Source organism: Helianthus annuus, chromosome 3, assembly GCF_002127325.2.
Source record: "Helianthus annuus cultivar XRQ/B chromosome 3, HanXRQr2.0-SUNRISE, whole genome shotgun sequence".
Classification (NCBI taxonomy): Eukaryota; Viridiplantae; Streptophyta; class Magnoliopsida; order Asterales; family Asteraceae; genus Helianthus; species Helianthus annuus.
The window spans coordinates 102,763,606-102,791,430 of record NC_035435.2 but is presented as its reverse complement, the minus strand read 5'-3'; the positions used below and the strand labels follow the sequence as shown (position 1 = coordinate 102,791,430).

The 27,825-nt window shown below is 34.5% G+C and overlaps 3 protein-coding genes and 2 long non-coding RNA genes across 5 annotated transcripts; 4 read left to right on the top strand and 1 right to left on the bottom strand.

Moving 5' to 3' along the window:
- The first annotated feature begins 10,301 nt into the window (after positions 1-10,301).
- LOC118490323 lies at positions 10,302-10,657 on the top strand. Its single transcript, XR_004889209.1, has 3 exons — positions 10,302-10,351; positions 10,444-10,521; positions 10,600-10,657. It is a non-coding gene; the product is annotated as an uncharacterized LOC118490323 (long non-coding RNA).
- Positions 10,658-11,225: 568 nt separating this feature from the next.
- LOC118490322 lies at positions 11,226-11,830 on the top strand. The gene is made up of 5 exons (XR_004889208.1): positions 11,226-11,284; positions 11,378-11,434; positions 11,512-11,568; positions 11,658-11,705; positions 11,788-11,830. It is a non-coding gene; the product is annotated as an uncharacterized LOC118490322 (long non-coding RNA).
- A 117-nt stretch (positions 11,831-11,947) lies between these two features.
- On the top strand, positions 11,948-14,793 carry LOC118490321. The gene is made up of 9 exons (XM_035987859.1): positions 11,948-11,973; positions 12,090-12,146; positions 12,222-12,982; positions 13,077-13,280; positions 13,372-13,776; positions 14,163-14,237; positions 14,312-14,374; positions 14,453-14,515; positions 14,737-14,793. Exons 3-5 carry the CDS (start codon positions 12,245-12,247, stop codon positions 13,666-13,668), a joined length of 1,239 nt encoding a protein of 412 aa, XP_035843752.1. The 5' UTR covers positions 11,948-11,973; positions 12,090-12,146; positions 12,222-12,244; the 3' UTR covers positions 13,669-13,776; positions 14,163-14,237; positions 14,312-14,374; positions 14,453-14,515; positions 14,737-14,793.
- Positions 14,794-15,117: 324 nt separating this feature from the next.
- Positions 15,118-17,264, top strand: LOC110931581. The gene is made up of 8 exons (XM_035987860.1): positions 15,118-15,230; positions 15,349-15,429; positions 15,521-15,559; positions 15,656-15,839; positions 16,004-16,066; positions 16,162-16,342; positions 16,504-16,770; positions 16,871-17,264. Exons 2-8 carry the CDS (start codon positions 15,372-15,374, stop codon positions 17,180-17,182), a joined length of 1,104 nt encoding a protein of 367 aa, XP_035843753.1. The 5' UTR covers positions 15,118-15,230; positions 15,349-15,371; the 3' UTR covers positions 17,183-17,264.
- Positions 17,265-21,928: 4,664 nt separating this feature from the next.
- On the bottom strand, positions 21,929-25,499 carry LOC110931314 (protein FAR1-RELATED SEQUENCE 5-like). Its single transcript, XM_035988112.1, has 6 exons — positions 25,301-25,499; positions 25,055-25,135; positions 23,686-24,487; positions 23,351-23,609; positions 22,697-23,266; positions 21,929-22,597 (listed from the first exon to the last, which is right to left on the bottom strand). The coding sequence occupies exons 1-6, from the start codon at positions 25,497-25,499 to the stop codon at positions 21,929-21,931; spliced, it is 2,580 nt and encodes an 859-aa protein (XP_035844005.1).
- Positions 25,500-27,825: the final 2,326 nt, after the last annotated feature.

The following is a 27,825-nucleotide window of genomic DNA, read 5'->3' as shown; positions in this document are numbered from 1 at the left end:
GAGGAAAACGAAGCATGTTAATTATCGACATGGATCTATCGATACCAATGACTGCGGGTTGACTGCCCGAGGCAGTTCGCAATACATGATTACCACCGTAATCCATGCAAGTAATTGTCCTTAACAACCCCCGTGTGAACGGGTGCTGAGTCCAAACTATAGTACTATCATCGTTAAGGCAGGTAGACAACATTCCACGTGTAAACATAACAACAAGCATTCATATAGTCACTTAATACATGCGTAACAGTTAGCGTTTAAAGTAATTGAGTAGTGTGTTTGATTGTGTTTTCGAATAGGTAACGTATGTAACACCCAAGAGTGCTAAAGCAGAAAGTGTTCGAGTATACTCACAATGATTGATGGATTGAAGGGAGCACTTGAGAGTAGGGTTAGCCTGAATAGTTCGAAAGCATAACGATAAGCAACACGTAAAACGGAAAATAGGTGTTGAAGGGTCGGACAGCTGGTCGATCGGACGGTTGTCCGATCGAATGGCTTGACCGTTCGGATTGGCACTCCGTTCGGACAGTCTGTCCGGTCCGTCGGTAGGCCGATCGGATGGCTGTTCGAGTGGATTGTTCCTTCCTTTGAGAAGGATGTGTTTGCGTATGATGGTTTGACTTTTGAAGTTTCGTTGTAGCATTTGGAAACATTGAAGTGTCTTTACCTTTCAGGTCGGTGGATCGGACGGTTGTTCGATCGGCCGGCTAACCGATCGGTTAGGTACTTCCGCAAACAAGTTCTTATCAGGGTGTCACCTGATCGGACGGCTGTTCGATCGGGTGGCACTCCAACGCGTTGAACATGTTAAAAACCGACTAAGTGTTGAAGCATAGTATCTCATGATCCGAATAGTAATTCAAATCGGACGATAGTCCGATCGAACAGCAGTTCATTCAATACTAGACTTCATGGAATTGTTCAAGTGTGGGGCCAGGTGCTAGCCGATCGGCTGGCCTGGTCGATCGGCTGGGCTGTCCGTTCGGACAGCAGTCCGATCGGTCAGCATCCTGACCTGATCAGCCTGTTCGTCTAACACTTGGTTGTTGTGATTGTTTGTCGTTATATTGAGGTGTTTTGACAACAAGTTGAACCATGGAACCCTCGTTCTTACTTGTTCCTCCTGCTCGGATAGGAATCACCCAAATCCAGCCGGTGAACTGTTCGGAACGGAGTTTAACGTTTAACCGGAAATCGGTGAACCTCGTGGATAGAATCCAGATCTTGAGTCATGCAACCACCGGAATGATTAGCAAAACCAATTTTTGTTGTGTATTTATATAAATAAAGCGCAGTGTCAGTATTTAACCGGATACAGGTCCTAAACCAAATTTTTCACCCGATCAACGAACTAATAATCTTGGTGGGTTAGTTTTATCTAGTGTCACATTACTTTAAAGTATGAAAGCTTCAAACGTTATAGAAATTTTTATATAAATTATTAAAATTTATAAAGATTTGTATAATAATCAAGTTTTATAAAAAAAATATGCAAAACTCCTTCCCCCATGCTTATTCACGGTTTGTGTGGGTCCCCATACCCACTAACCTTTCAATTTGATGTGTTGTAAGATTATGGAGAATGCTAAGTGGTTCATGGATGTCATCCCTTTTATTCAATCCTATTTTGGATCAAATTTGAAGTCCGTACATGCATACACCTCATATCTTTTCTACTAACTCACTTCCATCAACATTTCAACTCCTTTCTTTCTCTCTCCAAAATTCGACTAACCCAAACACACCTCCATATTCATCTTTCAAAATTCAAAACACATCAATTCAAGCATGTTTGAATGAACTAAGGTCTTGGTAAAACTTGAAGATACATTTGGAGCACCTTAGAAGTCTTGGAGTTCTTGGATCATCATATCATCATCTTGTTTTTATTAGCAAACTAGTAAGAACCAAAACTAGCATTTTACCTTCTTATGATTTTTGATTAAACAATATGTACAAGTTCATCTTGAATCAAAACCGAAACAAAACCCACATGAAAAACATTAAGAAAAACCAAAACCACAATCTTTATCTTATGATTTTTCTATGATTTTGGGATGAACTTGGAGAAATTTAGACTAGTGAACATGAATCTTGGTTATTTTTGTATAAAAACATGATCTAAACACATGCATGTTAGATCAACCAAGATTCACCAACAAAAGTGATGAACATGAGTTATGATGAACATGCATGCTAGGAGAAGTAAGAGAAATCATTTAAATCCAAGAAAATAAATTTTTGAAAAAATTCTTGAATAAAGTTTCCATTTCTGGAAAGAATCAAAAGTATGAAATATGTTAGTAGAAAAGGTGTTGAACACATATTTGTGCTTCAAATGACTATATGAGTCATCTAAAACAAGAATTTTAAATAAAATCTTGTTCTACAAATTTTTGGAAAAAACTAAGAATAAAGTTTCGTTTTTGGGAAAGTTAAGAACTATATCATGTTCATGATACTTTTGTTGACAAATTATGATGAATATTGATACTTGATGATGTTTATGTTGAAATAAATTGAACACAAGTTGTATAAACTTGGGAAAAATTCTTATTTCAAACAAAACTATGGCAAAAATTTAATAAATTTTGTTATGTTCAAAAAGTTGTTAAACAAGGAAATTTGTAACTATGGAACTATTTGAAGTCTTTAAACAAGGTTAAACGGATTCTTGGACAAGGTTATGAACTCATGTTTTATAAAATATTTCTAAACGAAAACTGACAAGTATATATTTTAGGTAAAATATATACTTTCAAAAAGATTTATCAAGTATCATAAATATATATTTTTGAGAGTGGTGATCCTGAGGAAAGTGTGTTTTTCCTTGAAAGTCTAGGAAGCGATCTGGGCCATCCAATGGGTGTGTTTAATGGTTGAGATCATCTTGGTAGCATTTTTGTAATATGTGTTTCTTAAAAATAGGATAATTTAATTAATCGGGGGTAGATATGTCATTTAGCTTGTTTTAAATATGGAAATAACTGTCATTCCATAAACCATCCCACATTTCTTGCGATTTTCTCTCTCTCTTTCTCTCCCTTTCTCTCGTCTCTCTCTCTCTCTCTCTTCCGTCTATCCTTCATGAAGAAACATAACATCAAGAAAACACATCGTGACAAATGTCACCCATCGTAACAACATGAATGGTAAAACATAGCATTAAGAAATCCTCCAGCATTACCAGCATGAATGCTAAAACACAACGGTATTAAACTGCTGGCTGTTAAAACATAATGTCAAGAAACAATGTCAAGAAATCCTCCAGCATTACCGGCATGGATGGTAAAACACAGCGTCAAGAAATCCTCCAACATTACCAACATTAATGCTAAAACACAACTGTATTAATATGCTTGCTGTTAAAACACAATGTCAAGAAATCCTCCAGCATTACCTACATGGATGGTAAAACACAGCGTCAAGAAATCCTCCAGCATTACCAACATGAATGCTAAAACACAACTGTATTAATCTGCTTGCTGTTAAAACACAATGTCAAGAAATCCTCCAGCATTACCAGCATGAATGGTAAAACACATCGTCAGGAAATCCTCCAGCATTACAAGCATAAATGCTAATACACAACGGTATTAATCTGCTTGCTGTTAAACACAAGGTCAAGAAATCATCCAGCATTACCAAACATCATTCATATTATGGGATCTATAAAAACATTGACTTTAACCCTCTAACTATTAAAACACAGTACCAAGAACATGCTGATAGATTCCAGATAAAGTTTAATGATCAGCGATGAATCTTGTGAGCAAGAAAACGAAGGAATTATTGAGATCCGAATTCGTAAACAAAAAATCCCGAAAATTATGGAGGAAATCGGTTTCATTCATGTACATGGATAGTTAGTTTTTGAAGATAATTTCCTAAAATAAAAATAGATTGTGAAAGTACATAATTGCCCTTCTAGTTAAAATCCTTCAATGCTACGTGTCGCATTCTGATTGCTTCCTAGACTTTCTAGGAAAAATCCACTTTCTACCGAACTCCTCCTCATATTTTTTATATGTATAATATGTATTTAGTTCAAGTAGGAATGAATACAAAATTTATACACAAGTACAAAAATTATAAAATATATATTAACACTTGAAAACAAGACTATAAAATGTAATGTCCACCCTTGGACATAAACATGCAAATATACAAACGGACAAATTCGGACACTTAGGACAAGATGGACTTTTGGACAAAATAAAATGGCACAAACTAAACAAATGACATAAACCAGACGGACGATGCGAACGGGACAAACGACACGAATAAATCAAGCCGACACGTAGTAAACGATTATAACAAAATACGAGCCGTCACACACTCTATAAAGCTTATGCATTAAAAAGATTTCATACATGGCATAAGTAACAATTTTTATAAAAATACAAGTATTATTATTATATAAAGGAGGAGTTGGGTAGAAAGTGGGTTTTTCCTAGAAAGTCTAGGAAGCAATAAGAATGTGACACGTGGCATGGAGGGATTTTAACTAAAAGGGCACTTGTGTAATTTGACATTTTATTTTTGGAATTTTATCTCTCATTAACTAACAGTGCCTATAATTATGGAAACTGTTTCTCCAAGATTTTTTGTATTTCGCAACCTTCTCCTTCTTCGTCTTCGTCATCATCAAACACTTCTCCATCTCCACCATCTCCGAGTTCATCATCACCATTCAAATACTATTCGTATCATCTCCGTTTTCTTGACGATATGTTTTAACAGCAAGCAAATTAATACAGTTGTATTTTAGCAGCAAGCAGATTCATACAGTTGTGTTTTAGCATTTAGATTCATACAGTTGTGTTTTAACAGCAAGCAGATTCATACAGTCGTATTTTAGCATTCAGATTCATACAGTTGTGTTTTAACAGGAAGCAGATTCATACAGTTGTGTTTTAACAGCAAGCAAATTCATACAGTTGTGTTTTAGCATTCAGATTCATACAGTTGTGTTTTAACAGCAAGCAGATTCATACAGTTGTGTTTTAACAGCAAGTAGATTCATACGCTGTGTTTTACCATCCATGCTTGTAATGTTGGAGGATTTCTTGACGCTGTGTTTAAACAGCAAGCAGATTAATACAATGTGTTTTCTTGATGTGTTTCTTCATAAAGGATAGAAGGCAGAGAGAGAGAGAGAGAGAGAGAGAAAGGGAGAGAGTGAGAGAGAAAAAATCGCATGAAATGTGGGGTGGTTATGGAATGACAATTATTTCCATATTTAAAACAAGCTAAATGACATATCTACCCCTGATTAATTAAATAATCCTATTTTTAAGAAACACATATTACCAAAATGCCACCAAGATGATCTCAACCATTAAACACACTCATTGGATGACCCAGATCACTTCCTAGACTTTTTAGGAAAAACACACTTTCTGTAGGATCCCCATAAACCTGGCTAAAACAAACATAAACCTGGCTAACAAGATTAGAACACACTCATTGGATTACGAGAAACTAAAAACGAAATACAAGATGAAATACTTGTACGATAAACAAACATAAACCTGGCTAACAAGATTAGAACACTTGTAGGTCAAGAAACAAACGACGAACCAGGAATCGAATAGAGATTTGCATGGAACGCAAATCTGTGAGTTCATGTTTCCCCTTTTACTTTGATTGTTTATAGTTTTATACTTTCGGGGATGTATACATGTTGCAAATAGTTGTAAATTATGGTTTCGAAACAAATTTATGGATGAACATCTTTTGTGTTTTAAATATGTTGTTTACTCGATTGATTGTAACGATTGCCGCTCTAGCCACACCTCGTCATACGCTTCCGCATAAATCGAAAATCGAGGTGTGACATAATTGGCTTGTTCATTTGTTTACCCTTTAGAAAATTTAGATATATGATTTTATTAATACCATTTCAATAGTTATTGTTTCATAGTGAACATAATAGTTATCAATATTAGAGATAAAAGGTAAAATCTCATTCTAACAATATAATCCATATGCCCATGGCTTTATATACTAGTGGCATTTTGGAGATGGGATAAGGTTTTGGGACCAATAGGTCCCGGGTTTGATTCCCACAAGGGGTTTTTTCCAATATTTATTGTGTTTCCTCCTAAATTTGTTTATAGGCGTTTGCCTAGTGCAGATGGATATGATTGGGTGGTTTTGCTGATGACACCAAGTGGTCCGTCAATGATCCAAATTTGTCGTTAAATAAACTACATAATCCATATATTTAAATAAGTTGAGCTATTTAAAATATAGAGAAAAATGCAATTTGCGTCCCTGTGGTATGTGTGAAACATCAACCTGAGCCCCTAAATTCATTTTTTGGTTTTTTGAGCCCCTGAGCTTATAAATTCATAACACTTTGAGTCCCTCCGTCACACTTCCGTCTGTTTGACTGTCTGCTGCAGGGGTAAGACCGTGTTTTGGATTTCTTTCCCTTCTAAAAACCCCAAAATTCATTACTAAGCCCTAATTTAGTCCCGCCAAAAACAGAGACGGTTGAAGGTGGAGATGAAGGTGTATCAGCCCACCGTACAAAACCACAATCTTTCTAATCTTTCTTCTGTAAAAACACATCAATCAGGAAATAACCATATAATTAACTTCAATCTTTCTTCTATAATTTTAACTTACACAGCATAAGAAGCGTCGATTTGGATTAGCTCCAGTCTTTGAAACCTTGTACCAAGTCGCTGCACCACATGAACAATTGAGAAGCTTCCCCGCCCTGAGATGATTTCTTGTTGGAGCTTGCAGCGGATTTTTGAGACATCTTCACAATAGATCGGGTTGGATCGATCGATTTGGGAATTAGGGTTCTAGGGTTCGTATGAGATCAGTTGTGTTATGAATCAGTTTGATCAATTTAGGGAATTAGGGATTATATGTGTTTATCATTAAGGGTATAAAGGATATTTCACAATTGTCAAACAGTCAAACAGATGGAAGTGTGACGGTGGGACTCAAAGTGTTATGAATTTATAAGCTCAAGGGCTCAAAAAACCAAAAAATGAATTTAGGGGCTCAGGTTGATGTTTCACACATACCACAGGGACGCAAATTGCATTTTTCTCTAAAATATACAAATGATTGAATAAAAAGATCTATTATAGTTCTTGAAAACTTACTCTATACTTAACTTTATGGTCCCGTTCACTTTTATACGGTCAGTTTTGAGTATAAATCGTAAACCAAACCGTTCACCACAGTTTGAGATATTTGAAACTGACCCACAGAAAGTTATATTGAAAAACCAACCACGAAACCAAACTGATGTCTGGTTTGACCGGTTTCACGATTTTAAACCGAACTATGAACACCCTAGCATTTAGTAGTCGACCTAATAATAATTACATAAAATTCTCGTTTATTAGGTTTTTGATTTTTCAAAACAAAAAAAATCAATATAATAATAATAACAACAACAACAACTAGCTAGTTTCCCAACCACACGTTGCGGTGGGAATCCAACACATGCAAAACCCATGATGACAACCATAGTTTACGAGCCGTGCGTTGCGGCAGGGATCCAGCACATGCAAAACCCATGGTGACAAACATGCAACAACTGTGACGACAAAGATAGTTTACGGATCATTTGGTAAGTTCAGTAAAGCTTAGAGGTAGCAAAGTAATTTAGCATCATTATTCTAAACTAGTATATATTTGAGAAAAAAATATAAAAGCTAAAAGGTTATAATAATTAATAAATAAATATATATTTACTATTCATCGTCACTCAAATATAAAAATATAGTATAATATAGTATAGCATAGAATGGTATAGTATAGCATAGCATCGCATGGTATAGTATAATATAATATAATATAATAGATGAGTCTTGGTGGTGAGTGCATTTTTGTACCAAACTATCACATGTACAATGTACAATATGAAACATAGAAGTCTCATAGCTTCTTTTGTTAATAATAAAAAAATGTTTTATTTCGAATACAATTCCTTTTTTAATAAAATTTATATCTGAACATTGAAAAAAAGTTAACCGCGATTATTTTTTTTATAAAAAGATAATGAAATAAAAGCTAAAACGTTATAATAATAAATAAATATATATTTACTATTCATCGTCACTCAAATATAAAAATATAGTATAGTATAGTATAGCATATCATAGCATAGCATAATAAAATATAATATAATAGATGAGTCTTGGTGGTGAGTGCATTTTTGTACCAAACTATCACATGTACAATATGCAACAAAGATGTCTCATAGCTTCTTTTGTTAATAATAAAAAATGTTTTATTTTGAATACAATTCCATTTTTAATAAAATTTATATCTGAACATTGAAAAAAAGTTAACCGCGATTACTTTTTTTATAAAAAGATAAAGAAAGCAGAATTTCCAAAGTTCCCATAATGTACATAGTTTTTTAATTTGATTTTTTTTCTTATCGAATAATAAGTTGAATAATATTTAACTAATTTCGATTAATGATATTCACCCTTCCGGTTACTACATGTCACCAGTCAATTGAAAATTCGAGACTTTGACGGGATTGAAAATCGACATATGTGACACTTATATTATTTCCAAAATAAATATATGTAAATTGTTAAATAATTTTTCTAATATTATTTTAGTATAAGTATACGTTGGAAAGTATACTTGTATTTATCTATAAATACTTATGTATTTTGTGTTGATCGCCAAAAATCATGTCTTATGATTTTTAGTATTTTCAGGAATTATATACCTTAAAAATAATATATTTTTAAGATTTGCTTGTAGTATATATAGTTTGTCATGTTTTTTAAATTTATATATATATATATATATATTGTCATGCTTGTTAAATATATATATATATATATATATATTTATTACTTGTCCAGTTTATGTATAATTCCCATTAATTGTAGTAATTATATATTTATATATATATATATATATATATATATATATATATATATATATATATATATATATATATAGGGCAAGGATAAATTGAAAACCCAGTTGAGTTGACTAAACCCTGAAAACCCATTAATGGCCATTGATTAACCTTCATGGATGGCTGAGATTTAATCTTCTCATTGTTGGATTTTGAATGCCTTTTGTACATTTTTTTAATATATTGATGGTACTTGAAGGGCAATATGGGAAAGCCGAAAGTGATATAATCTCTTATAACAAAATAAAGACTGCATGGTGTAAGAAGTTTACATCAAACTTACATCAACTACATCATTACCCCCCTAATCTACAAAACCTATCTCAGTCTACAAAAAATTCAAAATACCCAAAACTCACCGGAGACTCACAACCCTCAAATTCTTCAAAAATTCCTAAAACTCTCTCTCTCTTGTAGTCTTCAACAAACCTCTGAAATTAACCCCAAAATCACCTGAGATTCACGCTCTGTCATTCATCTTCATCACTGAGTCTCTTGAATCTTCATCAATCGACGAAGATTTCCAACAATCACCGAAGAAAAGAACGTTCGCCGGAAAAATTAGGGTTCCGGTACGTCGTTTCAGGTTTTTACTTACTCTTTGATTATGTAAGTGTCAAATAGATTCACAATTTGCCATGGTTTTTTTAGTCTTGTGCGTCATAACAATGAAGGATGTTAAAAAGAATGGACTTTATGGGGATTATGTTCTGCAAATAACATTTGGGTTTTCTTAAAAAGACATGGTTCTTCCCAAAAAAATTTCTTCCATTTGCATAGCCTGGTGCCGACTAAACTGGTTTGTTTTGGGGGGGGGGAGGGGTAAAAATGAAGGTTTTTTTTATATATTTTGTAAGCCTTTGTTTATGTAGAATCCGGACTTTTATATATACAGGTTTGGGTGTGTTTCATAGATTTGTTGTTTCTGGTTTTTTTTTTAAAGGCTTATGATTTGTTGTTAATGTTGTTTCTTTAATTTTTTATAAGGGTTAGAGTTTGTGTGTGGTTCTAAAGGAATTGACTTTTGGGGGTTTATGTTTGAAAGTATTGAACATCACAATTTTTTTGTAGTATATGTTTCTTGCTTCTATTTGATTGAGAAAATAAATTACACTAATAATCTGTAATTAGAAAAAACGGCTATTCGCGGTTTATCAATACATAATCAGAAATCATAAGTAAAAAAAATCAAGAATTCTGAGGATAATAAAAAATAAAGGGCATAAATATTGTCCGAATAATGGTCGTCTGATGTGTAAACTGATGCTTTGTTGGCATACGTGACATTTTGCTCTGATGTGTAAACTGATGCTTTGTTGGCATACGTGACATTTTGCTCTGATGTGTAAACTGATGCTTTGTTGGCATACGTGACATTTTGCAGTCATCCGCATTTACGACTAAAAATCCAAGGAAAAATGAGCCCAGGTGTTTAAAATTACAAAACCTTTCATAATTTATGCTTACGCATTCAATTGGAAATTAGTTTATTAATGTTGTTTACAATTAACAAACTGCAGCTAAAAAGACTCGCCGTACGCCGGTTGTCGATAAGCAAGCGCATCAGGATAAGAAGTTGCAAAAAAGAAAGCTAATAAGTACGTACAAGCATTTTTTTCCACTAGTCTTACATTTATGTTTTGGAAAAAAATAATAAAACAAACTTGTTGTCTCAGTTACAACAGACAGTGACTTGGACACACCCGGGAAAAACATGGATAATATACAAAAAGGTATGTTTTTTCTTACGTATAAAAGTTTCTTTGTTACATTTTTTTAAAATCTAATATTTATGTACTTGCACATTGAAAAAAATGTTCTGAGTTGCAACGATTCGAGTGGGCACACGCGGAAAAAACATGGAGAATATACAAAAACTATTTTAGATGTGATCTTAATGTTTGAGACCTTCTGAAGCAATCTGACAAAATAAAAAAAAGTACATATGAAAATCTTTGAAACAAAAATATAGTTTTAAAGTGTCAAAGAGCAGTTTTCAAAGTGCTCGGTTACTTCATACATCTGGTTTTCTGTTAATGACAGGGGTGACATTAGGGCTTTTTCGGGATGAACACATGATCAATTTGGGGTGGGGGGGGGGGGTGGGGGGTGGTTTGTGGGTTAATTTTGATTGAGAAAAAAAAATTATAGTGTGTACTTGTTCATTCTAAGGAAACAAAACTCTGCTTGCTATAAACTGATCTGGGCCATAGTGATCTACTGTTGATTGGAGTCCTATATTTGTTATCTACTGGTGATATGTGGTCCATATATTGACTGCCTCTTTATCTCATACTTTTGCAGGATCCGTTGTAACAGCTAAGAATAGCAAAAAAAATCCGACAAAAAAAATGACCACAGGTGCTTATAAATTAGATAAACTATGATCAATTATGCTTACAGATTAAAAACCATTTTGTATTTATTGATGTTGACTACAAATAAAAAATGCAGCTAAAAAGGTTCGTGATACCCCGGTGGTTGAGAAGCGCAAAAACAGGCAACAAATATGTACGTAACTACTTTTAATTCATTACATGTTTGTTTGTCATGTTATGTCTAATTTCCATAAGCTTTCTAAAAAACAGTGACACCGGATACTAATACATGCGGACCAGCAATGCGGACAAGGGGGGCTAGAAAAGGTTTAAAATTACTCTTTTTTTTTTTAATAAATATTCTGGTAAAGGTTGTTACTAGTTCGTGATCTATATAAAACTTGTACAAAATGTAGTTAAGGATGCACATTGTGAGGAGAAGGTACGCAGGAGAAAGCTAATAAGTACGTAAAAAAGCATTTTTTTTCTTTCGATTGTCTAATAGTAATGCTTTATATAAATAATAAAACAAATATGGTGCCACAGTTTTACCAGATAGTGACTTGGACACTCCGATGGAAAACATTGAGAAAAGAAATAAAGGTACATTTTTTAATGTATGGAAGCTTTGGTTACATTCTTCTTGAATCTAATATTTATGTGTACATGACTTTGTAAAACATTTGTAAGGCGAGGGCGATCAGGACGGGCCGGCAACACGTACAAGAGGAGGTACAAAACTGTGCTAGACATGATCTTTGAGAGTCTAAATAAAATGAATATATGTTTCAATACTTGGCTTAGGTACTTTAATGCTAATTATTTACAAAAAAAATGTATATTTACAGCTCAGCGATGGCGTGAAGATAGCAAACCAAAGAAAAATGTCAAAAGGAAACTAATAAGTACGTAAACACACCCCACTACTACTTTCCTTCTTTATGAAATATGTAAATCTTAACCAAAAGTTGTTATCTTAGTTTCAGCAGATGGTGACTCACAGATGACTGCAGATACAGCTCTACCAAAACAGGATGCAATTGCTGTTAAAAAAACAAAAAAAGTAAAACATGATCAGGTGGAAACCCGAAGTGGCAAACACGCAAAAACGACGCATAAGTGGCCTAAATTAAAAACACGTTCGTCACCTATGCAGTTGTTCAAATGCATCAAGTCTCTAACGAGGAACCAACAAGAAGACGTTAATAGGATGGGTTTTGGAAAAATGTTGTCATTCAACATCAGTGGGATACCTCTAAAAATTGCCCACTATGTTGTGGACCACTTTAACCCAGAAGAAATGGCTATTGAATTGCCATGTGGGTCAATACATGTTGATGTTCAGTCTGTCCATGACCTTCTAGGGATTCCTAAGAAGGGCATAGACATGCAAAATGTACGAACATATTCAAAGCTTGATGTTGCTGTTGAAGCATGGAGAAAACGATATCGTAAACGATTTGTGGCACCAACGAACCTGGCACGATCTATACTCACAAGTGATGAAGCCAACAGTTTTCATTTCCGACTGGACTTCCTGATGTTATTCTTAACCGTCATGGTTGAGTGTAACAAAAATGGGCGAATGAAAGAGTGGATTTTGAAAACTTTTACAGGAGACACGGATTTTAGTAAAATCAATTGGTGTGCCTATCTGATCCAACAAATCAAATCATGTAAAGATGGCTGGAAGAGTTCTGATCCTGAATCTCCATTTTCTGGACCACTCACACTTTTGGCTGTAAGTGGCCTGTTTAACAAAACTTACTAACAATATAGGCATACAACATTTGTTTTGTTATCTTACCGCTTGTTTTTTTTTCGCCGTTACACAGTTGCTATATGTCGACAGAGTTAAATGCACAGGATTTCCAGTTGACCGGACAATATACCCAATCGTATTCTGGAGCAAATACGAACTGAAAAAAAGAGAACGGTTTGAGATAAAAAGAGGTGGCTTTGGTGGAGAGGATTTGCATGAAGTTGGTGTGGTTAGACGGGATCCAAGAAAAACAGAGTTACATGCTAATGATGAAGTTGTGAGTGTAAGATTAATAATTACAACCAATTACAAAATAATTATGTTCTTTCGAAAATTGGTTAAAATGTATTTTATAACTTTGTTTGTAGAATGAGATTGCATTGATAGAAAAACATTTGGACGTGATGGAGGCGAAAAGAGTTACGGTGCAAAAAAAATTGGAAGTAGTGTTCAATGCTCATCCAGACAACGAGCAAGTTAAAAAATTGATACAACGATTTGAGAAAATTGTACACTCAAAAAAAAAACAAGGGGATGGCTGTGGCCTGATTCCCCAAGGGAAAAAATTGCTGGGGTGCTCATGTCTCTTAACAAGACAGTCCAAAACCCAGATAATGATTACACGGAAGGTACAACGGGAAAACGGATATGTATCACTTCATTGAATATGTACTCAGTTTTTTCTACAAGCTGTTACTAATTTGAATATTTTTTTTTAAATGCAGACCCTGAAGATGATGTGCCAAACGCGGCTGCAGTGGCAAAGATCAATGGTATGACCTTTTTTACAAAAAATATTTATCTTTTTTTATTTTGCAAATAATCATTTACACGAAAAAAGTATTCATATGTATTTGTAGCTCAAAAAAAATAGAGTTCGAGATAACTTTTTTGGTAAGACTTACTGGAAGAAGAATATACTTATCGTAATTCGTTCAGATTCGTTGAGCCATAAAAGTGCTTTTTACGTTAAAAATTTATTTGAAATATGGATTAACAAGCTCCATTTTGATTACATTTTCCCGAAAAAAATAACAGTGCCATTAGAAATGCCTATGTATAGTAGTTCAAAAACTTAGGGTACATTTAATGTATCGTGGTCATGTACTGACTCTTTAAACCCATTCATTTCTAACACAAAAATAATGAGAATTGACAGATTCGAATAAACCGAATCATGTGGATGTGCGAAATAAAAAACGCAGTGCAGCGAGTGATGATTTACTGAAAAAAGGTAAGGTGCAAAAAAAAGTATAATACACGCACGTGTGATAATAAACTGATACAATTTTTTTTAAACATATATAGCATCTGGCAATGATCGGGGGAATGGCAATGGTAAGCGAATGAAGAATGATGTGTCGGCAAAAGGTAACTTTAGTGATGACAATCCTAACAAAAACGTCTTGTGTGATAATAAACTGATACTATTTTTTTTAACGTATATAGCATCTGGCAATGATCGGGGGGATGGCGATGGTAAGCGAATGAAGAATGATGTGTCGGCAAAAGGTAACTTTAGTGATGACAATCCTAACAAAAACGTCTTGTGTGATAATAAACTGATGCTATTTTTTTTAAACGTATATAGCATCTGGCAATAATCGGGGGGATGGCGATGGTAAGCGAATGAAGAATGGTGTGTCGGCAAAAGGTAACTTTATTGATGACAATCCTAACAAAAACGTCTTGGGTGATAATAAACTGATACTATTTTTTTTAAACGTATATAGCATCTGGCAATGATCAGGGGAATGGCGATGGTAAGCAAATGAAGAATGATGTGTCGGCAAAAGGTAACTTTAGTGATGACAATCCTAACAAAAACGTTATGTGAGGAAAAGCTAACTTTAATTTCTTTATTTGAAATAGAAACTCCACTTTAATTTCCTACACGACAACATACACGTGCAGTAATTGTAGATGGAAAAATAAAAAAAAAATTAATGACATCAATGTTACATTTCTCTACAGATGAAAAAATGTAAAATGTTTAACTAACTATAAGTAGTAAACCACCAAATGTATGTCCTAAAATTGCAAACTAAGCGTAACATGTGTGTATGTGGCCACATTAAAATAAATAGATCGGGGTAGGGCTGACAAAACACCAGAGATGATAGATGGAGAAAGGTGCGGAGATGCCACTACAAAAAAAATGCTACATGTGGAGACATAGGCAACAAAGAAAATGAGGCAAAAGATCAAGAGACGATAACTACAACAAGTAAGTTTTACATCTTACATATAACCCGTCACAAGTGTAGAAAAGTCAATAAAACCAAATCACACACAAAACAAACTAACACGTATGTGTCTGTGTACATGTGAATGAATATAAAAAGACAAGAACAACGACACACAAAACATGCAAGGATTGTTTGATGCGCCTACCTTTCACCTGCTCACACAAGACACCGAATTAGGTGACTCATAATTCCCCAAAAAAAATGAACATGTGTTATTTCTGTACACAACGGATAACCCGACTTATCAATATGAAAAAAAAAATTGCAGGTGATGATGTCGATGATACGCATGACAAAAATCAAGAAGGTGAGTTCTACATGTTTTTTTTACTTCTTTCGAAGATTATAATAAACTTGGCATTTTTTTATTAAAAACTAACAAACAATAACTAAAATTGAGCAGGGAAGGGAACGGCTGAAAAGGATATCACACGTAATGCTTGGATAAAGGAACTCGAATCAAGACGAAGAAAACCAGTTGGTAGGTTCGCCCGCTCACGTGATGACCATGAAGACGAAATGGGAATAGACATTACAACGGAAGAACAGCGTATTTGGGATTTTCTATTCGATGTGAAGTACTCAATGTAAGCTTCAGTTTAAAAATATTAAAAATATTACTTGTTACATTATGCAAAACTTTGGTCCTCTGATAGATTATGGAATGTTTTTGCTCCAAATAGTACGTTTTTTTTTTAAATAGTCTATTATGTTTTAAATGTATAACTGCATATGATTTTTCGCAAAACAGGACACGTGGAATGGTCATCTCCTTGTCTAGCGGGGTAACAAAAAAATTTGGTCAATCTGCTGGGTAAGTTCACCTATAAAAGATATACATAAAACATAATAGGCCTAGTTTCTTGATATCCAGAATCTAATCTACATATCTAACATTGTCTTGCGCAGAGATGTTATCTTCGAGAGTATATACGGCTTAGAACTCACAAAAACGCTGATGCGCACTTTGAGGGAGGAAGTGAAGGTCTGCTCTGATGTAGTTGATGCTTGGGTAGATGTGATGAATTATGAAGAACTTGACAGAACCGACGGCTGCCCAACGCGGGTTTATTTTAACACAACTGTGATAGTAAGTATTCATACTATATTACTTGATCTTTGACTGTGATTTTGGATTTATTAAGTCTTTGGGAACGTTGTAAGTATGTCTATCTAAATGCATCTTTTGAATTATGGTGATTCGCGGCTTGCACCACCTTATTGACACAACTTATTTTGGAAAAAAAACAGGACAGCTGGCTTTTGACGGATTCTACTTGTGATGATGATGAACGTATGCAAACGTTCGGCGAAAGGATGGTCGTAGGCGGCGCATATGATTTCATTGGTATCAAAATGGGTTTCTTTCCAATCCTCGAGAATGATGAATATTACATGCTTGTTTTCGATCTGGAAAACGGTGAAATAACCGTCATAGACCACAAGCCTGATCGCACACCCTTAGCTGGCATTAGGGATCATCAAGACTACTACAAAAAAGATACACCATACAAAGTGGTTAATCATTTTCTTTTCCCATAAAAACATTAGGATGAAAAACAAGAACTCATACAAAAACTAAAACTGATTAGTTTATCGTTTTTTTTTTTTTTTACAGAAGCATATGCTGGACAATTATTTGGAGCATTGCAAACATCCGTTAAAGGATAAAATTGCACCAGCCAAGATTAAAAGGTGTGATATCCATTGGGCGACAAGTGCACATCCAATGGATAGTGCAGTATTCCTTATGCACCACATGCAGAATTTTAACGGCGTTGGTAAACACTTTGAATGTGGTTTTAGTAGCAACTGGAAGCAAAAGCAAAAACAGATTCTTACCCTCCGAAAAAAATTCGCTACACGCATACTACTCTGTGGTGTCAATGTGGTGAAGGGAAAGGTTCGTGATGCTGCATTATCAGTGTAAGTTGCTGCTCCGTATGGTAATGTTATGTTTTTTTGTGGATGGGACTATGGTGTACAACTTAAACAATTTAAACTCGTACTTTGTCAGTTGCCTATATGTATCTAACTATTAATGCCTGTCGTTGATCCGGACATCTTAAACATTTTGGTGAAGCATAAGTAAACTACTGGAAAGTTTGACAAGCGACCATAACTATCAATATGTGTGTTCTTTGCTATAATAATTAGCGTTAGTCAAGCGGCCATAACTATCATTACAGAATTGCTTTGTTACAAAAAAATACCTTTCTTTGTACAAACAAACAGTACCAAAAAAAAAATGTAACAATATATATTAAATTGAGGGGCGAGTTACCTGCTATGCAAAACCTAACTACTCATTATAATATATTTTCATAAATGCCAGCTTTGAATTGTCAAATCTGCAAAAAAAAAGTACACGCATGTACCCCAAACCATATCCAAGAAATATTTATAATAATATATATAAAGTAGTTGTTATGGGGAATCTAAGATGGACAAAAAGCCATGATAGTTCTCAGATTGTACTTGTGGGAAACGTTGAACTTATATGTTAACTCAATTGAAATACTATTATAGTATTTTTATAAAGAAAAAAAAGGTGAAGTCTTACAAAGTAGTTGTGCCAACTTGGAAATGACTGCATAAGTACATACATATCGAACACTATATCCAAGAAATATATAAAAGTACAGTCTCATTAATTGCCCCAATATGGGGAATCTAAATTGGACAAAAAGGAAACTTGTCACTTATTAATGTTTACACCAATGAAAAGGCATAAATAATAAAAAGGAAAAAATATGTGTACTTCTAGCTCTTTCTTATGTCCAAATAAAAAAGGAATAAATCACTACTTCTATCTCTAAGTATATTCATTGTTAATGTATCTCTGTCATGATTTCGTAACTACAGTACACACATCTAATAAATTCCAAATTGACTCTTTGCATGTAATAATAAAAATATAAAATATATATATACACCTGTTGCATTTGGGTAAAACAAAAAACGATGCAAAAATCAAAAGTCCAAATCTTTAAAGAAAATTGAAACTCCTTAAATCAAAAAAATAATTATCTCCTATGTTGGTCAGTGTAGTACATTTAATGTTGATGTAAACTGATGTAAACAATATAATTAATTTTTCCACCTAACATCATTTGATTGTCTATAAAAATAAGGTGAAATGTAAAATTTAGTTTCATCACTTGTTCACCATAAAAAAGAACTAAAAAAAAAACACCTTACTATGTCTAGTCCATCATCACCAGCGAACTCAAAACGGGTTACCAAACGATTACAGAGAACTCTTTCATTCGAACTCCAAACTCCAAAATCGGATTGCAACCCAGAGTGTTCTCAAATCACAAAAACCCCTTGCATTCCGTCAATGCCGCCCACTGTTGAAGAAAATCTGGATATCGATGCTAAGCTTATAAGTGATCTCCTTACTAACACTAAAGCTGAAGCAACAACACATGATGAGATGTCGCTAGATGATGAACTTTTGGATGTTGACTGGGGATCATTTTACTTCACCACACAAGTTACCCCCGTCAAAAAAACTTCATCTGTGGTGCTCGAAGACCAAGCAAAACCAGTCAACGGCACCCAGGAGACCTCCCCGGCAGTTGATCAAAAAACTATCGATGATCCTGAAGATGATCCTATAGATGATGATTACTCTTGTTACTCTCAAAACACCCTTATCTCGTGGGCCAACCACAACCCCTGGGAGAGTGAGCTTAGCCCAGAACCACTTAGCACTGAAATTGAGTTTGGCACACCAAGATCGTTTCTTGACTAAATAGTGGTGTTTACATCATGTTGCTATTATCGGTGTGAAAAAAAATGTGCCCCAATTTTCCCTCTCTCATGCAATATAGGGGCTACTTTACTTATCCTATGTTGTTTACCATATCTAGTGTTGAAGTTATTATGTACTCAACTATTGAGATAAATCTATGTTTTTCCCAGTGTATCTTATTCAATAATTCGTGTCATTATTATATGATTTTTAAAAAAATTGATATCTTAAAAAAAAAAGGGCATACATAGGTTACACACTTTAGGGAAAATAAATAAATAAATAAAAAAGAGTCAAGTGATCAAATCTAAAAAAACATACAATGTTGTTGGGGAAAAAAAAATACTCAAGGAAGGTTCAAAGGCACATGATCAAACACACATATAACAAAAAATGTACAAAAAAAACTCGCTGAAAAAAATGTATCTCGGATACACCAAAAATTTACAAAAATCATAGGCAAAAGAAAAATGTAACATGGTAAAGACAAGAACCAAAAAAACATAACATAAAAAATTCTGATTCAAAACATCAAAAGTCTACATAAAATCTTAGTGGGAAAAAAATGTAATATGGTAAAAACAAAACCCAAAACCCCATAACATAGAAAAATCTCAGATTCAACCAAACATCACCAAGTACATACTAGAAAATGTCATTAAACATACTAATAAGCATAATCCAACTAAGTACTAACTAATTCTTAATCATAACAAACAATGCTAACAAGTAAGCTGCCAAACACTAACGCTAATATCAGTAACCATATAACCCTATTCTTCTTCCGAATTTCTTGTTCGCGGGTAAACAGTTCAGCTTGCAGGTTGATGTTCCTCAAAAGACCTGACCTGGTATGATCCTAGTTGACCGTAAGCACATCGGTGGGTCGACCCAACCAATGAAAGGGCAGTTGCTAGGCTACATTAAAAAAAAGGGCAAAAAACACGATTAGAACACACGTTTACTTAATAAAACCAGGGTTTGAATCTTTTACCTTAAATGGACATGAATAGAACCTTCTTCCTGGGTTATCGTCGGTCCATGATGTCCGAATAACAGCAATCCTCCCACATGAACACCTTTTCATCTTTTTTGAGAGATAGATGAATATAGTTTGGGTAGTTGGAGATGGAGATAGTTGGAAGCTTGTAGTTGAAATGATGGATCTAATATAAAGATATGAACCAACCATTTGTGGGTCCCATGGTAAATATATCCTTTTGTCATTACCCACGTCCATCTACTTCCTACTTTTTTAACTTTTCATTACTTTTTTAAAATAAACCAAAAACATAATACATCCCAAGAAATAAAGTAACAACACACAAAGTAGATAGTTTTTTTTCCATTACATATTACACCACAAAAGATTAGAAAAACATTAGACACATAAATTACTCCTTACATAATGTTGATAACCTGATACTACACCTAATTTCTAATTAACCTAAAAACATACATACATCTTAAAAAACAACATAATTAATAAAACACACCAACAACACCTAATTTCTACTTGAGCTTGTTCATGTGAACCATTTTTTGCACTTGCAAGGGTTTGCTGGCACAGGGGAAACTGATATGTTTATTGGGAAATATGAATCCCACTCAATTTCACACATCCATGAGACATCATCAACCCAATCGCTGGTTGTGGGATCTTCAACATCTCTTTTTTTTGGGTATGTTGTAGGCTCACCCTTGGGCACTACTCTTGGCTCCATCTTGACTGTAGCGTTAACAGTAGGCTCGTTTTTCGGTATTGCTCGCGCCGTAGGCTTCACATCGGGTTCAACCTTGGGGGTCGGAAAACTAGTTCTCTTCCCGCGGGGGTGCCCATCACTGGTAAAAATCTCCCTAAGCTTGCGTATGGGCATAACGGGTAGAGGGGTTGTTTCAGGAATATTGCCAACGCCGACTGGAGTCGATGCATACTTTCGAAGTCTCTTGCCAACATTAATGAACTCATTTTTTTCAGGCTTGAGATCGATCGCCTCAACATCCGGAACTTTGGAAACCAAACATGGCCTCTTGTGCATTGTTATGCTTTGTGTGTGATAAGTAGGTAACAATGCTTTGGGGATATACACATTGGGGGGTGCTGAAACTTATTTATAATGAAAAAGGATGGTGGTGATTAGATATGAAAGTAAATGACAAATTGAATGCACCACCAGGTAAAAAAGGGAAAAAGTAACAAAAAGATACATCTTGTTCTATGTATTATGGAAAAATGTATCTACGGCTAGTGTTTTGTAAAAAAAATACAAACAGAAAAAAAAAACACAAACTACTATATGTGCTTATAATTTTTTTTTGTTACTGGCTTTTGTAACGAAAAGGGACATTTTCTAGCTAATTATATACATAAAATGGATGTAACGACCAAAAATATGTAACATGGTATAAAAAAACAAAAAATCCATAAGATTGAAAAATCTGAGATTCAAACACAGCAAAGAATCTACAAAAATACTCATGGTAAAAAAAATGTAACACATTAAAAAAAAAACTAAAAAATACATAGCATAAACAGGTACATACTAACGAAAATATCATTAGCATACTAACAAAAGATAAATCCAACTAAGTACCACCCATTTCTTAATCTCAACAAACAATGCAACGTTTACTTCTAACACAAAACATTAGGGATATCATTTCATAATGCAACTGATCAGTTAAAACATAGTCATTAAACTTAAAACTATACGACATACCAAAACCACATATATCCTAACATGCAAACATATGCATGTGCATCGACTTTCAGATAATCTACACATGCAAACATGTGCATGTCCAAAAGGGGTGATCAAAGTTTACTTGCGCTCCACTAAAATGGAGACCAAAAAGTTGGCGTCATAAAAGTTTTCAAAACACGCACATCACACACATCAACATAAAAATACCAAATCAAGTGGACTCCTGGCTCGCAGAGCTTGAGTCTTCGTCCTCGTCCTCGTTACCTGATTTATTCTTGTTCTTCTTTTTCTTGCAATTTCTTGAATCATGCCCAGTCACGTACTTCATACAGGTTCGGCAAAGCCTGGGTGTTTTGGGAGGTTTGACAGCAGAGTTGCTCGTTCCATCCTGAGGTGCTCTAGACAATCGCTGGCGTTTGCCGCGTCCTTTGTTCCTGATCCCGTCTGGGTTGTCGAGAGTTACGTCCCCATCTAAAGAAACACCAAGCAATTCTTCAACAGCAGCATAGTTATCATTGTTGGCTTCGTCATCAACTGGTCCTCCATTTAGTAACTTGCATTTCAGTTCCTTTATCTGCTCAGCGAACGAGGAAAGTCCTCCAACATCGCTTCTTAATGCGTCCACACATTCAGTTACGATCTCAAGGATCTGACTTCTAGCAGCAGCTTGTGGACGAGTGTCAACGCCATATCGACTCTCAATAGAAAATAAACTTTTAGGAAGCACGTCCCTAGTCCAACGCTTAACAACATACTGGGCCGGGATTCTTTCAATATTGTTTACCCGGTAAACACAAAAAATGTGCCTACACAAATATCCAATACGGATGAAGTTGTTGCATGAACAGGATACCGACTGGTTACTCAACTCAAGTATAACCTATAAAAACACCAAAACACATAATTAAGCTTCTATGAAAAAAAGCGTAATGAATAACTTAAAACAAAAAATGCAACTATAAGGATACATCAAAATTACCGTAAATGTGTTGGTTGCATTGTTACGTTTGTCCAAATGATTCACATAGTAAACACAACCTTCCTCACAATCCTCCGTGTTTACAATGTAACAAAACAGCTTCCCCTTGTATATCTCTTTTCTTACTTCCGTAGAAATTGCATGTGTATACAACTCAAAAGCATGCTTCTCAATAGCTAGGTCAGTACTGTCCATGAATACACTAGATGAAGTTTTAAACTCTGCAACGCGTTGCCTGTAACGCTGATTGTCTATCCTAGTCTCGTAACATAGCATGAACTGAACTAGTGTGTTAGCACTAGAAGAGTTGACCTTGAAGCTTGAGTTAGAGCTTTCACATCTTGATGTAGTCTTCATCAAACAACACATTGGGATGTCACGGAAGTAGGCAGGTACCCATTGGTCCCTAATTGAGTACATGTCCTTCAACCAGTCGTGATCTTGTAACCCATATTCCTCCATCAAAAGTTGCCACCACGTCTCAAATGTAGATGGCTTCATGTGAATACTCCACACCAAACGATGCATCAATGCTCTTAGCTCAGAGTTTTGAAACAAGTCTCCAGCAATCTATACAAATGAAAACACAAAAACTGTTAAAATAAATGAAACAAAAAAAAACTTCTCAAAATAGATTCATAAATTAATAAAAACCTTGGTGGGAAGTTTCTTCATAATATGCCACATGCAAAGGCGGTGCCGAGAGTCTGTGAAAACCTCTGAAATGGCAGCTTTCATTGAAGGATCCTGGTCCGTCAGAACTAGCTTTGGTTGCTTCTTGTGTGCCTTCAGAAATGATTCAAGTAACCACTTGTAAGACTCAGTGGTTTCGTTGAATAACAAGCCAGCACCGAATGTCACACATTGTTTATGATTATCAACGCCTGTGAAAGGAACAAAAATCATGTTGTACCTGTGCGACAAAGAAAAAAAACAAAAGTTAAATAATATGTTAAAGGGAAAAAAAGTGCAACTATCAAAAACCTTACTTGTTAGTGTGATAAGTCGCATCAAAAGCTAACACATCCCCAAACACCTCGTAGTTTATCTTGGAAATTTCGTCTGCCCAAAAAATCGATCTCAATTGCCCTTTCTCAACAACAAACTCATAGTAAAAGTCTGGTAAGCTCTCGGATCTTTCTTTGAGACGATCTATAACAAGTTGCGCATCACGATCGCCAATATAAAGCCTAACCGACTGGCTCCAGTTCTTAAAATCAGTTGGCGTGCCACGTACATTGTGATGTCCACCCATCAGGGACACTAAAACTCTGTGAGAAACAATCGGACCAATTCTGTTCAAACTCATGTTATGGATAAACTGTTTGGATGCAAATGGTAGTTTCCTTGAAGTCCTACTTAGGTCACGATTGAAACGCTCAACAAACGGATGATTATGGTGCTCATTGAACCCTACCACTGTGCACGTAGAGCTGCCCTCACAAAACTTAACCAGTATACTAGCCTTGCAATCTGTCACTGTGAAATTACTTTGCCTAATAGTCAAGCTTGAATGCTCCAAAGTATCAGTTTTACGCTTAATCTGTGGTTTTGAATATTTAGTACACCTTATGTACTGGTGAGTGACAACCCCCTTCCATCTCTTGGTTTGCCCCTTACGAATAGAAAACCCAGAATACACAACATAATCCTTGTACATACTGAACACATCCTTCCACGTTTCATAAACAGAACCAACAACAGGCTTTAAAACAATAGGAACATTAGGACACCACATTCTAGTCCCATTGGGTGTGTGGTGAACATAAAATTCCTCGTCCGCATGAACACCTAGAAAAAGTGTATTGATTAAAATAAATCATAACACGTATAGGTTAAAACACAAATTTACTTGTAACATGAAAACATAACAAACTGATACTATAGTTTCCAAAAATACAACATTAAAACCTTTTCCAAAAAAAAATTCAAATAAAACGTGGAAGTACATTTTATTGATGACGCCAAAAAGTGTAGATGCTATTGCATTTTTTTAATGGTGACCATATGTCATACTTTGTTAACGTATACTTACTAAATTATTATTATGGTATGCGATAGTGTCACCTTTTCAATCCATACTATCATATATAACCTAACCATAGTACCAAGTTCAATACCTTGGTTTCCAAAAAAATATAAAAACTTAATACAAGTGTAACGACATGTTTTCTAAAAGCTTGTTTCTTAAAAAAAATGGTTACACTTGTTTTTTGCCTTGGAAAAAAAAATACCACATTTTCAACCAAACTACCCAAAACATCATCTGTTTAATAATAATAATAATAATAACAATAATAATAATAATAATAAAAATAAACTACAAACAACAATTAAACTATAGATAAAAACAATGACCTGTTGATAACAACTGAGTAAAAGTACAATCTTGAACACCATCTTCATCATCATCTAGTCCATTTTGATTCAGAATTGAGGCTACACATAAAAAAAAATAAGCAACAAGAATCCAATGTACAACTAAACAAATAAATCCTTATTTTACACAACAGAAAAAATAAAGGAACCAACATGAATCGAACGAATATCTACACAAGCATTTAAAGCTGTACATTTAATGAAACAGAAAAAAAAATCACTCACGTGTAATCGCTGAAGAAATAGGTTCAGGATCCGGAGAAACTCTACCCTCAACCAAAGCATCTTCATCTTCATTAAATGCAAAATGAAGTGAAAGATTATGTGGGACAACATTTAATGGTGAACCGGGATCATCATTGAGGTTGGCTACCTCCGTACCGCCGGCAACAGTTAGATGTTGTTGGTTGTTCAAATCAGCCATGTTAAATGCAAGTTCTCTTCAATGGTGAGTAAATGAAGAGAAAGAAACTGATGAGAAGAGCGGCTTGTTTAACACATTCTTTATGATATTGGAAGGTTGTGATATTAAGAAAGGAGAGAAGAAGAAAGTCTCCAAGTACAAGCATTTATTAAAAGCATGACAAGATGAAGGTAGGTTTGATACAAGGAAAGAAGTCTGCGTGTGCAGACATCACCATCGCCATCTATAGATGTCAAAAGTGAGACATGCAAAATTACTATCATGCCCCTCCTTCTTCAAATAACAATTTAAACGTGGATCAATCCTAGCCACACATTAGAGTTTTCAGGGTTTAGTCAACTGGACTGAGTTTTCTCATTATAATTAGCCTATATATATATATATATATATATATATATATATATATATATATATATATATATATATATATATATATATATATTCGTTCAAATATTGTCCAATTCCAAGTCCATGAATTGTTAAGGAATATATTTATATAAATATATATATTTTGGTATTTGTCCATACACCCATTTATGGGTGATTTTGTATATTTTATTTATAAATATTTCCTTGTGTATTTTTATATGTATTTGGTGTTTATACTACTTGGGAGTATTTACTGTATTTTTGAGTTCCTAAATATACACTAATATATATTACACATAATATACACATAGCACATAATTTTGTGACTACTAATTGTATATATTTTTCCCTAAAAATATACATATTTATAGTAGTTTTAATTCTTGAAGAAAAATCTATTTCTTTAGCTTGTATTTTGTATAAAAATTAGGGAAAAACCTTTGGTAAACATTCTTGAACAATTTTCGTAGAAAAAGTTTCACAAAAGTTTATATTTATGGAGGTTTTCCTATGCATCAAAACATGTGTTTATTTTCTTTTTATCATCAAAACTCAAGATTCAACAACTTAGCAAGTAAAGATCACTAAAAATCATCATACTTTTTCATGTGGTGAACTTGAAATTTCATAAAAATGTGTAGTAATTTAGATCTATACACGAAACATATAGATCTACTTAGATTCAAACTTCTTTGTAAATTTTTGTAAACTTAAATGAAACTTTATTTTATAAACTTGATCATCCATGAGTTTAGTAGGTTCAAGATCATGAGAAATCCATTTTAAACCACTTTCAAGTTCATTTTCAAAGATCTTCTCCATGCTTAAACTTGTTAGATCTAAGCTTCTAACAAGCTTACTTATGATGGATCTAATAAAAAACACAAGATCAACAACAACAATAACAACAACAACAACAACAACAACAACAACTTCATCACATACATCAAACAACACTAGAAACACTTGATTTTCTTTAGATTATGTTAGTTCTTCTTATGGTCATCTTTTAAAGTTTAGATTTCTTGATGATCTGTATAAACATGTTGATCCGCACTTATGTATATGCGGATAGGCTTGTCCTATAAATACTAGTGATGTCTTGTTCATTTATACCTTTGGATGTTAGAGTAACAAAACTCTGTCCAACTGTTTTCGTGGTTTTATGTGACAACTCGTATTTCCAAACCGACCTTTGTACTTTGATGTAACGTATGTGTACGATATGTGACTGTTATGAAAATGAATATTATGTGAATGTTATGTTAACACGTGCTTGTGAATGATTATGCGAATGATTATGTGATTATGTTACTTGAGCCCAAACCGCACAACACTCACACTCGCACAAGCCCACTTGCTTGGGGCCGTATCTTATGAAATCGGACCAGAAGGGGCAGCCGTGATGGGCCGGCCCACTTCTCTTCTACGTAAACAAACAAACACCCTTAGGGGGGGTTGTTCTCTTATTTGTCACAAAACACAAGTTACAAAAACCCTAGACTTCCTCTCTCTCTCTCGTTTTGCTTGGAACCCGACGGCAAGCATTCTCCTTCTCTTCAAGATCGTTCCTCCTATCGGATTACCCACTATCAATTGGTTAGTGTTTTACTATTTGTGATTTATGTTATGTGATCACACATGTCCTAGATGATGCCTGATTGTTGATGTTTAACGATAGTATTCTTGTTAACATGTTAAACTATGATGCTAATTGGTAGTGTTCTTGTTATTCGGCCATATGTGTATGTTGATTTAATGTTCATATGAATCGGTTAAAGATAGATATTAATCCGTTGTTACGTTATGGGAGTCGGATTGTAGCTTGTTAATAGGCTAAGTGAATCGGGTTAGTGGGTGTTCTCGGCTATATGTTCATATGAATTGATAGATAATGTTCATGTTGATCTTGATAGAGTTCATAAGGATCTTGAGATAAAAACCATGTTTTGATCGT